This window comes from Artemia sp. Qi Xiang Cuo, chromosome 4, assembly GCF_049724085.1.
Source record: "Artemia sp. Qi Xiang Cuo chromosome 4, ASM4972408v1, whole genome shotgun sequence".
Lineage (NCBI taxonomy): Eukaryota > Metazoa > Arthropoda > Branchiopoda > Anostraca > Artemiidae > Artemia > Artemia sp. Qi Xiang Cuo.
In genome coordinates this window covers 70,822,489-70,836,113 of record NC_142797.1, presented here as the reverse complement: position 1 = coordinate 70,836,113, position 13,625 = coordinate 70,822,489, and the positions used below count along the sequence as shown (strand labels likewise).

The window sequence follows — 13,625 nt, the reverse complement described above, 5'->3', positions numbered from 1 at the left end:
TTGATAAAACCTGTTTTGTCTTTTGTTTTTTTTTCGTTTTAATATTATATGCAGAACTATCCTATATTTGAGAGGCTACTGTCCCCTTATCCTCCACTCTTTAGATTAAGACTTTACTTTTGGACTGCAATATTTCAAGAAAAAGGGTTAATTTTATATATTTGCTTTTGAAAGTAAAATGGGCGTTTCCTAGATTAATTTAAAAAAAAAATTCACAAAAAGAAGTTCTTCAAAGAACAGTAAAGTGTCACATTGAATTCAAGACCAGAAGAAATAAAGTCCTATGATAATTCAAACTCAAAACGACCAGAAATGTATTAAAGAATAAATGAAAATCAAAACGAACAGAAATTAAAATAAAACATCATATCAAACATAAAGACAACAGTTATAGATATAGATGAATAAATAAATCTTAAAACGTGTAACAATTTAATTTAATATTTAAGTCAAACTTGAAACGAACAAGAATTACAAATAAAAAGAGTCTGGTCACTACTTCCTTCCCCCTTCCCTAACCATAGAGGTTCCTCCCCCTCCCCCGAAATTTTTGTCTGACTCGTAGAAACGTAACAAAAACGCATATAAAATGGGCAATTAAACATGTTTAAATACGAAATCTTGCTCACAGGCTCACAAGGCTCACACCTCACTAACCTGTCTATCAAATTTACCGAGTAATTTTTTTAACTGATTTATACCAGTGATTTAACGAAAACTATCACTTATGTCAGATATTTTGCTGGACATTAAAAATGTTGGGGATGGTGTGGCCCCTATGAACATCTCCCTTAGGACACTTCGTCTAAAAATACACTTAAAATATTAAATCTGAAATCACCAGAAAATCTGCTAATCTGAAAATACTGACTGCATGTATATGTGCTGACAGTCAATGCGCTTCTTCTTTCCAGGGGAGGAGGCAATTTTTATGTCTTTTAACAGGTTAATGTATTCATCAAAGTAAAATGACTAGGCTTGAATTAGATTTGGCTTATGCAAAAATCCCACATAAAGAAGTGCAATACTGCCTATTTATTCCATTTGCGCAAAATAAAACAAAAAGAGACAAATATCAAGATGATGACGGTATACAGATGGTATATACAATAATATATAAAAGAAAGCGATAGAATTACTTATACACAGATAGAAAAGAAGCATTGGCATTTTAAAAGAGCCTAAAACGAAAAATCTAATCGTGCTATTATGATTACATTAATATGTTGCCCTGATTAGTTTTTATTACATTAATATGTTGCCCTGATTAGTTTTTATTACATTAATATGTTGCCCTGATTAGTTTTTATTACATTAATATGTTGCCCTGATTAGTTTTTATTGGTAAGTCAAAATTCCACAATTTTTAAGAGAGGAGCTAGAAACCTCTACAGTAGTGTTCTTTATTATTCTGAATATGATGGCATGATTTTTGTTAAGATCACTTAACTTTTTGGGGGTGCTTCCCCCTTTTTTGAAAATTAATTGTTACCAAAATCCGTATTTTAGAGTTTCAGTTACTATTGGGCCGAGTAGTTTCTTACTTACAGTTTGTTACCAAGAACTGTTCGATTCCAGCTGCTAGGCAAAAAATAATGACAAGGGATTTCAGGATTGAAATGAAGTAAATTACTTTCTATTTTGACTAATAGCTTAGTACAGTGGTTCCCAACCGATTTTGGGCCAGCCCCATCTAGGCATTTCTAAAATCCTGATGCCCCTTCGTTATACTTAAATTTTGTTACTCAAAATTTTACGTGGATTCACCTGAAGGAAGCTTAAAAGGCCGTTAACTTGGTATGTTTTTTGGTCGTCCTTTAGGTATATTTCTTATTAATGAAATTATATTCTGAATACAAGATACAACATACAATATTGAAAAGTTATTGCAATACTATCGTATATCACTTTTGCTGTTTAAAGGCATTTGAATGTGATGTCCTTCAAATAAAAGAAGTTTTTTTAAAGATTAAGGCTCCAAAGTGTAGTCAGCAGAAGAGTGCATGTCCTGCCCATGACCCACTAAAATATTAGCATGCCCATTCGGTAGGCCTGTGCCCCACGTTGGCAATTACGGGCTTAGAAGTAACAGAAAATCTGAGTAATCTCTTTTTAAATTTAGACTTGATATTAGACTTAATAATATCATCACGAAGTGCCTTATGGCACCCAAGAACAGTAGTCTATGTGTCATTTTCTGCACACAGATTTAATTAACTTTCTCCAACATGAAATGCCACATAACACCAAAAATAGCATTTTTCTTTTCTTTTTTTGGCGCAGTTTCCGGAGTTCAATGATGGGCAGAATAAAAAAAAGGTAAATTACAAATCTACATTGTCTGAAACCAATAACCAGAGGTTTGCAATCCTTCCTTTTCAGTGCTATCTCCTTTTAGTAGAAATATGGCACATATATGTCGCATAAACAACGTTGCAATTACTTTTTTTCGTTTTAAATTTCATCTTTGCATTTTACTTCCATTAATAAAACTTCATTGTTTTATATTAATTTCAAAATTCTGGGGGAGTTTTTTCCTGGGGGGAGGGGCCGTGGGGGACACTTTTAAGGGGAATATTCAGTGTAGAGGAGTATTTTTACGAGGGATATTCTGTGAAGGGAGGGGGGGATTTTGCGTTTGGGAATATGTCGGACCCCATTTGAACCATTCAAATGTCTACTTCAAAACGTATTCAAACCGAAGTTGTTTTTTTTGGGAAAATATTCAGAGAAGAAAATTTTACGCACTTTCCATCATGTCAAAAGCACAGATCCAGTTCAATGCGAGCACACCAACAGGATCAAATTTTACTAGGTACATACAGTTTGCCAAACATTTGAGTGTGCTGCGTAGGCTATAGAAAAAAAAGTTGGTGTGTTGTTTGACATTGTGGCTGTAAAAATTGAAAAAAAGGGTCATGAGTTAATATCCCTTGTAGTTGCGCTACTGTGATTTTATTCAGCCGTGTCCAACCTCTTTTACCTCATTTGAGGTAAAAAGACATATTAAATACTTGTGAAAATTCACCCACAGCCTTCTCAAAGAGAGCAGTTCTAATGCCCCCTCCATCACCTTTGTCAAATTCCAAACCACAAGTTTAGAGACTTGGCAAAAAGTAATAAATTTAACTGTGAGTATAGCTAGTAAATTTTACATATTGTCTATCACATTTGTTTGTAATTTCAAAAAATAATTGGAGTTGTATTATTCAGCGGTAACGATTTATTATACATTCCCAGTTATGAACTTTTATCTCTAATAGACGTTCTCAGCTAGAAATATAGTATCTCAGTGGGAAGTACAAACATGATAAATGAAGGATTTATGTCTGGGGGATATACTGAAGGCTATAAGACAAAACTGTCTTCTAATTTTTATTGATGACTTTCCAGCAGAAAAGAAACAAAAATATAAAAATCGTAGCTGAAGAAATTTGGAAAAAAAACTAATTATTCTTTTCCTCCAAATTGAAAGACATGATGATATTTCTCAGTCAAATAAATTGGTGTTAGATTATATTTGGTCAATAATTGGTTAATAATTGGTTGTATTAATAATTGGTGAAAGGATTCAGTATCTGCCAGAACATAATTGCTTCATTTTGTCTCTTTTCTTTTGGCCTTTTTGAATCTCAATAAGAAGTTAAACAACTTTTCGAAAAAAGGGTAAAACACATTAAAACGAGCGAGAGATCTCGATGAAAATTACTCCATCAAATTATGGACACTGATATGTAGTTGCACATCAGCTTTTATGTGGGTGACAATTGAGTGTTTGTTTGGATCGGGGGGGGGGGGGGGCTTTATACATTTTTAGGCCAAAATGGGTCAACTTTTCACGACTTCAACTACATAATTTTTTTGCATGTGGATAATAGTCTGAGTACCCCAGTTACCAATTTCCAAATTCTCTATTTTCGGCCAGTGCAATGCGTGATTGGGGGTAGATCATCCACCGCATCCAGTTTTTCTCCCCAGATTTCTATAGGTACCAATTTTGAGCTCGGTCGACTCTGGCTCAGCTTACAGAGTCACATCGCTTACCCTCGTTCCAAAACAAATAATCAGCGACACCAAGACTCAAACTCCTATTCTTAGGGACACAGCAAGTCCAGCGCACAAGCCACTCAGCAAGTACCGTTCTCTTTCCCAGAGCCTTTGGATAAACGTAAAAGAAAGTCTGAAGGGGGGGAGAATTGAAGCAGAATTTCAAGGGGAGTATAAACAAGTGTTACTAAGAGCTTTCTATTGACCGAGATCGAAGGTATCCATGAGAAACATACATATAGAAAGGTTGAATAGAATAATCTGTCTTGAAAACTGCTTAAATAATGACTCTATAATCAATGTTTGCTATTTCAGACCCCCCCCCTAAGCATTTGGTGGGTTGCAATTTTTTTTTTGAGCATGATTATCCTTTTTAGGCATTTTTTACAAAAATCAAACTTGAATTAAAACATTTTGTTACAGGAGGGAGTTGTAGCCGTCCTTCACATGCAAGAGAAACTGAAACTCAAAAAAATTTTCATCATAATTTCTGTCAAGATCACACTTCTTTTTGGGTGGTTTAATTTTTTTTTTTTTTTTTTAATTATACCAATTTCATGCATTAATTGCTTGGAATGAGCGATTTTAGAATCGCTCATCGCTCGGCCAGGTGTTTTTAGAGCGTCCTCTTCTTCTGGTACCACGTTTTTGCCACGAGAGGACGACCTTTGGCAGTTAAGATTCGGGTGTGCGATTCACATGCTCGAGGTATATCAACTTCAAGTATTTGATAACTTAAAGTGGCTGAGACATCTTTTGTCGCACAGTGGTGTTCGTTATTTTTTGGGTTCAAATGATATTCAGCATGCGCCTTAAAATTACATTTTTGAATGTGAGTTTTGGAATCACAGCAAAATGTTGAGAGGACTTAGCTGTTAAACAGCCTCAGCTTGCGTTAAATGAAGTACTGCTGGCTAAGCCACACCTGAGTCAGTTTCCTGGAAGATGCAATTGCCTGGCCAACTCTGAGCCTGACTTCTCTTTGGCAGAAGCTGGTATTGTGGATGATGCTTCCTAAGCACTTGAATCCCACAACCTGCTAAATGTTCTGGTTTTCACACCGTACGTCAAGTGGAGATCCAGTATTGGCCATACTTTTATTTTGTTGGCACTAATTTTGTGGTCAAATGGTTCCACAAAGTTTCTCACTTGGTTGAGGTGCTGCTAAAGTTTCCATTGCAGGTCTCATGGAGACTGATATCATCTGCAATTCAAAACTTCCAAGTTTGTTATTGTGTAACTGGATTCCATCGTCGTCACAGATTCGAAAGATCTAGTTGACGATGAGGGTCAATAGCATTGGTGATAGCACACAACCTTGCCTGACTCCTGTCGTGACGTTGGAAGTAATAGGCATTCCCATCACTTATCTTCACGAACCTTTCTATGTCCTTTAGAAAGTTTTGATGATCTGGGTAAGCTTATCCGGTATACCGCATTCCTTGAAGACATTCTAAAGCGTTTGGAGATAAGTAGAGTCGAAAGATTTCTTGAAGACTATGAAGGCTGAATAAAGTTTTATCCGCCATTCATTTGCTTCTTCTAAGATCATTCTCAGAGTGAATATAAGGTCAGCAAGTGAATACTTTGGGCTCAAAGAAAAGTAAAAGGCCAAATATAAAAGAAAAACTTAAGACCTGCAGAAATAAATTCCTCTAGTAAATCAAACTCAAAACGACCAGAAGTTAATAATAAAGAATAAATGAAACCCAAAACAAACAGAAATTAAGTAAACCATTATAGCAAACGAACAAATAAATCTCGAAACTAGTAGAACTTAAATTTAATCAAATCAAACTTAAAACAAACGAAAATCACTGCAAACAAGAGTTTGACAACTGCCCGGAACGGTCCTTGGAAAGAACTTGTAAAATTAAAACGAATATCTGATATATAATTATATTAATCGCTGAAACCTCAGCAGTTCAAGATTTTTTTTTCACTGTAATTTGTATTTTTATTTTCAATATTTTAAATAAAAAAAAAATTGTAATATAAATCGCTTTCAGCAAAGCGCAAATGACACAGTAGACCTTAGACTTTTACAGTTAGGGAAGGGGGATCATAGCCAAGCTCTTGTTTGTGGTATCTTCGTGTCACGTTTTTCAACATTACCGATTTCAACACCCTTTTTTTCAAAATCATTCATCAAAGTATCACTACGTCAAGCTGATGATTTTTTCAACATTAAAGTTTCCATGTTAAACAACCACCCCAACATTCCGTGAAAGTAGTCACAAATTGTTGTAGTAGCATATGCAAGTAGTCTTAGTCACAGCGGCTAGTTGTCAGAGTTGGAAGTACTAACAGTTTCAGGTACAACCCGTCTCATTTGCAGCCGCAATAGTAGCAGTACCAATAGTGGCCCTGAAAGATTCAAGATCTTTCAGGGCCACCTGTTCCTAAGATACAGCGGATAGGCCTTTTTAATAGCGTGGATGCATATGATGTCTTCTGATTTAGTGCAACATTCCTCTCAACATTCCCAAAATTGTGTCTTAATTAATACCTTTAGCTTTTTTCGGAACATCCAGGAACAAAAATTTCTTTCTTTCCTAATGAGAAATCCTGCACGTAAAAAACGGACAAGTTTCAAAATTTACAGTCCATGCCCCGGGGGCTACGGGGACATGGCCTCCCCAGAGTCTTGGCTATTAGACGTTGTGGTGGTTATTTCGAATTAAATGTCTTTTTAAGTATCAGTGTTAAGGAGAGAATCTAAGAGGGCAAAAGGCAACTTATGATAACTTATGTAACTTACAACGTTTCCTTTCCTCTCTTAGCTTCATATTTAACTTACAACACTTGGCCCAGGGTTGGAGGGGGTTAAGTCACCCCTGGAGGTACAGTTAGTTGACTTTTTGACTATTTTGAAGAAGATGACTATTCCAAATTTTGATCAGATAACTTTGGAGGGAGGGCGGCCAAAAAGTGAATTGGAGGCGGACTAGCTGTCCTCCGATAACTTTATAACATCTTCCTTAACATTCCATGAAAGTTTAAATTTAATACTCACAGCCGGTCTTGTGATATTGCAGACACACCTTTTTGGTAAAAAGAATGCACATAGCATCTTTAGATTTAGTTGAACATGCCCCTAAACACTCCTTAAAGTTTCACCTTAATACCCTTACCCTTGTTAAACACACCTAGAAGAAAATATTTCTCCTTTTTCTTAATGATAAATCGTGCATGTAAAAAAGGGCAAACTCTATAATTTGCGATCCTTACTCTGGGGGCTGTTAGGGTATTCATCCTCGGAGGCCTAGTCACTAGACGTTTCGACTGTTTTGGAAAAAATCGCTTTTCCAAAATTTTGATCAGTGAAAAGGGGTGGGAGCATCTAAAAAAGGCAAGGGGGGTTGGTTACCCTCTGATATCTGTTCAATATACATACCCTGAAACTTTCAACTTAATACCCTTAGCCGTTCCTTAGATATTGATGGCACCTTTTTTTTGAAAATCAGAACACGTGCAGTGTGTTTTATTGTGTTCAGTATCCCTCTCCAAAGCTTTAAGGGTTATGTCGTCCCCAAAGGCACAATTATTTGTGAATTTGGCTATTTTGAACAAGATGTCTATTTTGAATTTTGATAGAATATTTTGGGAGGGAGGTCAACTAAAGAGGCATACGAGGAGGTTGATGGCCCTCTAGCCTATTTTCAATTCCTCCCCCCCCCCTCCTCCCTTGACAAGTCCTGTAAGTTTCAACTCAATGCACTCAACCGTTCTTGAAATATTGCATATCCTCCTTTTTCATAAGCTGGATGCTCCTAGTGCCTTTTGATTTAGTTTAACATACCTCTCAACATTCTCTAAGGTTTTACCTTAATGACCTTACCCTTTTTGGATACACCCAGAATCAAATATTTCCTTTTTTCTTAATGATAAATACTGCACGTAAACAATGGGCAAATTGTATAATTAAATATGCTTCCACAGGGTTATGGGGGCATGGCACCCCTGGAAAGTGATGTTATTAGACCTTTTGACTAGTTTGAACAAAACAGCTATTTCAAATTTTGGTCAGTGTTGAGCAAAGGGGGTGCATATAAAGAGCAAGGAGGGAGAGGGCTGGTTACCCTATGATCTCCCTTCAACGTCTCCTCAACATACCTTGGAATTTTCAACTTGATGGCCTCAGTCGTTCTTTAGATATTACAGATATTTCCTTTTCACAACGAGCAATCACACAGATTTTTTTGGTTTTGATTGGCATCCTTCTCAATATTTCCTTAGGTTTTCGCCTGAATACTCTAAGCCTTTTTGGAGACCCAAAATCAAACATGCTCTGTTTTCCTATAAAAATCATAGTATGTTAAAATTAGGCAAATTACATAATTTCTAGACCTTGCCCAGAGGCTGGGAGGATGTGCTAGCCCCGGATGCACTAAAAATTTGGATGCGATGCTTTTGGACTGAAAAGGGCTTGAGGATGGGGCTGGTTACCCTTCGACCACTTTTGACTCTTAACAAAGGCACTCTAACTGTCGATTTCCTTTCAATTTCCTTTCTAAGACCTTCGGAGGTTTATCAATCCCGAAACCATGACTATTTGACATTTGGACCATTTTGAACAAAGTGGTCATCTCAAAAGTTTAATCGGAAACATTTTAGGAAAAATGTTAGAGGCGCTGGCTGCCCTCTCATCACTTTTGACTCTTAAAAAGAGAACTGGAACTTTGATCTTCAAATTGAATGAGCTCGCTCTGAAGTTTAGACGACCACCCCTTCTATGTGAAGTTCCTAAGTGAAACAAATCAGTAAATAAAAATAATAAAAATATTTAAGCCGTATGGATCTTCACTTTCAGAAAAGCTACAGTATTGTCTATGGTTTTTATGAACCCGCTTTTCGTTCAGTTCTTAGGAATTCCTTCTATTCTCCAGATTATCGGAAATAGTTTTGTCCACACAGTTACGCATACAACTACATAGCATTTAATTGTCTCTACCGTGGTCCAGTCTTCCTCATGGGATTTGCCAGACTTTAAGCTTTTTAGCCACCTTTATTATCTTCCCACCAGAGGGTGGTTCAGTATCAACAGCTAGGTTAAGGAATGGCGTGTCAGTTAAATCTGGAGATCAACTGGTGTCGGTCAATTTAGTAACTTTCAGATATGCGTCACCCAAACTTCCTTTACCCAGTTAGGATCAATAATGAGTCGTCCAGTCTCATCCTTGACGTATCCATGTATTTTTGAACGTTTTCCAACTATCTCGTTGGTGATATGATATACTTGACCAAGAGTCATTCTGTCTAGTAGCTTCTTGAGCCTTCTCAGCTTCAATAAGGCTATAACATTTTTCAGAAAGAACACTTTTCTTTATAGCATTATCAAGCATAGTTTATCACAGTTCGAGGGCTTGGCTTGCATTACACGAAAGGCTATTGAGAATTGCTTTTCTCTTGTCTGCCCTCTCTTTGATTCAACCCCAGAACTATGCAGACATCCACTGTTCCCTCACTGACTTTTTCAGGCCAAGTGTTCAAGTGGAGACACCTTTGCAGGTCTATTTGATATTCGTCCAAGCTGTCTCTGGGTCTTTATTGTTACGGTTACTAAGGGCTTCAAACCTGTTGGTAATCATTAGTACATACTGTGACCGTTTTTCTTGGTTATTCAGTTTTTCACAGCTGAGGGGCTGATGCATAGCTGTCTTCACCTGGCTTACGGCCGATAGCTTATCTCTGATTTCGATAACCAGAGGGGTATGATCAGAGAATATATCAGCGGCTCTAAATACTCGCACACGGTACGGCAATATCTGCCACTTTTTACTTATCAAAAAGTTGTCGATCCACTTTTTTTACGTCCGTCAGGGAAAGTCTATTAGTATTAGTTTATATCTTTGGGTCGAAGAAGGTTCCACCAACAACCAATTCACAGGACTGAGTCGTTTTTATTATAAGCTCTTCATCCTTGTTGCGTTGTCCACACCCATGGTTGCCCAGGATTTCGATACAGCAGTCTCGTCGTTGCCGACTTTTGTAATGAAAACCCCGTAACATAGAGGATGTTATGTCTGGCACATCTTTGAGGGCAGAGTTCAGATCTTCATAAAACGTCTATTTCTGGTCATTTGTGGCTTCATCAGTGGGTGTACAGTTCGTAACTGGACCCATTTTGCCTTTCTTCGTGTGATATTGAGCGGTGATAATACGGTTGCATACGGGTTTCCAACTAATCAGTGATTCTGCTAAAAGTTTTGAAATAACTACGGCCACTCCAGTTTCACGTCTTGTTTCATTGTAACTAAAGATTAAGGTGTTTCCACCGCTGAACTGTTGGTTTACATTTCTCAGCCATTGCACTTCTGAAAGGACTTAAATGTCTAATCTGTAGAGAGTTACCTTCTTCTCTGGTTGTTTTACCTTTGACAGATATGCCAGCGCTCAGACGTTCCAAAATCTAATTTTCAGAGGTATTTTCGCATTCAAAATTCAAAGCTGCTGGGTGGGTGCAAGGGTCATCATCGAAAAGGTTATCTCGGTTGTTTTTTCCTTTGATGGCTCTTTTGCAGGCTATATATACGCGAGGATTTTCATCGCCGATTTGGGAATTGGTTGCTTGCCCGCTCCCAACAGGCTTGAGACGGTCAACAGCAGAACAATAAGATTTCAGCTGCAGGTGGAATTTGTTACTACAAGCTCTTTAATCCATGGCTCTTTTGAGTGTAAAGGAGGGTTACTACTCCCTCCTTCAACCCTTGTATTTTATATTTAAGTTTAATATTCTTCATAAATACTTCTAGAATGATAATCATCCTTAAAAAAAGTAACCTTCCAAGTGTTTATTAGGAGGTAGGTTTGAAATGCAAAAAAAAATTACTTAAGAGCCATCACTTCCATGGTTTTCTTTCTTTCTACAGGAATGTTTCCCAAGGGCGCCTTCAATTTTGACAAAAGAAAACCAATGATAGCAGTCTCCATCCAAAAAATATCCTGGAGGCACTCAAGAAACAGCCCCCCCTTACCTTTCAACCTTTTGTGTCTGTAAGCATATGAATATAATTTCTTTTTGTTAAAAAAAAACACATTTTCTGCAATAAGACGGGAGCTATCCCTCCTTAGCACCTATGTTTGGGCATAAACACGAAGGATTAACTTTCTACCTCAGCCCCTTTCCTGTCAGACCCCCTTCTATGCTTATCCAAAGTCTCTTGGAAAGTTGGAAACTTTTGTCCTAAAAATGCACTTTTTGAGGTATCAAGCACACCTCTCCCTCCCCACCTAAGCTGTGAATCAGTGACCATCCTCCATAATAGCTGATACGAAATTAAACAGTACTCTTCATAATTTATGAAACATAGTTGTGAATCAACTTTCATATTTTGTTCGCTTAACAAGAAGAGTAAAAGCCTTTATTCCCTTTATTTTGTATGGCCTACTTGACTTCTTAGGAAGGAATGCTCTTCTGTACGGTTTTTTTTTTATTTACTTTTTTTCAGGTCATTAAGATGCACACGAGTAGAAATACATAAAAATCTTTTTACTGCATTTGCAATTACGAATATGATGTTCCTGGTATGGCACAGTGCGATAGTTCCAGATGCTGATTTGCTTCTTAAAAATCCAGTAAGGCTTTTGTGTTTACTTTTGAATAACTGGATAAATAAAAGGATTATCCTATTTGCAAAACCTTAAAAACTAATAAATTAGTGCAAATATCCCTAAAAAGGGTTAATAGTCTCTGCTCTAGGGAAAAAACATTCAGCTATTTACCAAAGTACCCGCAATTATTATGACATAGCAAAGTTACGAGTCATGGCAACTTTAAAGGGGCTCATTTGATGAAAAATATACGGTTTTAATATTTTTTTTAAGGGATATAAGTGGTTGGAAGGCATCTGGCTTCTTTCTTTTGGGCATCTCTCTTTTGGCGACCAGGTGTGGCAATTTTAGGCGAAATTCTCAGTCCTTGCAAAATTTCCAGGCATAATTACTTGGAATGTGGTCCGTATAATAGAAAAGTAGTAATAATAGGGAAATTAAAACAGGGGAATTAACAAGTGAAGTTCCTAACCCCTCGTACCTGTTTCTAGATGGTGAGATTTCCACCCAGGCAGTATTAGGCATGTCCAGGCAAGACTAAGCATGTTCGGGCAAGAATTGACATGAGCAGGCAAGATTTGGCATGCCCGGACAAGATTTCAAGGACACGCCCTCGCCACTGTTTCTAAGCAAGATTTCCACCCTTGGCATGATTCCCATCCTTGGCAAGAGTCCATAAAAAATTATTTTGAATTTAGTCGGTATAATACACAAGTCTGCCGGGGGAATTTTGCTTAATTCGATTCATGTACCTCCACTCGTACCGCTTATTTTCTGTGGTGCCTACCGGCTGTGCCAGTTCTGCCGGGGTAATTTTATTAGTTCGTGAATTTCAGTAGTTGTTGGCCATGTACCCCTTATGACAGTGACACTTATACCATTAAGGATTTAAGCTGTATTATTAAGGATCGCGCCAACTGCGCCGTTATGGAATTGCTCCACTCGTGCCGCTTAGGTTTTACCTTGAGCCGCTGAGTTGATTTAAACTTGTGCCGCTAAAGATTGCACCACACGTAATAGGGGGAAAGGAATTAGTACTATGAAGGGGTAGAAAAATGATCACGCCAATCCCTATGAGAGAAAATAAAATACATAACTGTAGTAGGTTAGAGGTTCTCCAACTATCAATCCATCAATACCTCTAGTGTTAATTAGAAATCAGATCCCATGGGAGGGCTGCCTATGGAGTACAATTGAACTAGTTGCCTACTATGCAATGAGATACAAGCATATAATAAGAAAAAACACAAATAGAAAAGTAATGGATTTATTGAAACTTACATTTCAGGTGTACAACAATGTATGTATATGAGCAAGGCTTCACTTCAGTCAAAATAATAATTTCATAATTGCTCAGAGAATGGTAGGAACATGATATCTGTAATCATAATGCCCCGAAAAACACTTTTCCAACACTCTAAAACTCTAGTCCTGATTCTGCGCGCTAAGAACTAATTCATAAATGGCCCAACGCCTGAAGCGGAGCCGTTACCTTTTCATTATGGTTACCAGCTAAGCTCATTATGCTAACTGGCGGCCCAGTAATTTATTTTCAATATTCTGATGATTAAACATTCATATTCCTTTGATAATTTAAAACTTCCTGTGAACTCTGTATCTCGTGATTTTTTATTGCCAAGTATTTTCGCGAAATTCAAAACTATGTTCCTTGATTTAATAGTCGGTCTGTAAAACAAAACGTCTGGGATGCTGCGAGGCATTTATATCGGAAGCATCCTTAGAAGGAAAGAATTTTTTTTTGTATTTTAAATATATCACATATTACTCACGGTACATATTATGCTTCCCATTATTTAATGACGTCCCGTCATTAGGATTTGCTTGCCCTTGGGTTTTTGAAATATTCGCGACTTATTTACTATTTGTCCTAAATCATTTTAATTGACATTCTATTATTTTATGCTTTTATTTAAGCTTAGTCAGGGGTGCTTAAAAATTCTCTCTATTACTTTTCTTATTTTATTATATATCCCTTTCTAAGGTTCCTCTATTGGACTAAGATT

General features: G+C 37.1%; 1 protein-coding gene across 1 annotated transcript in view; it reads left to right on the top strand.

Moving 5' to 3' along the window:
• Window positions 1-13,625, top strand: part of LOC148953389 (calcitonin receptor-like) — a 332,084-nt gene that overhangs the window by 166,603 nt on the left and 151,856 nt on the right. The window contains exon 5 of the mRNA XM_089087946.1: window positions 11,499-11,625. Within this exon, the coding sequence (XP_088944072.1) occupies window positions 11,499-11,625 (127 nt within the window). The remainder of the gene's footprint in view (window positions 1-11,498; window positions 11,626-13,625) is intronic.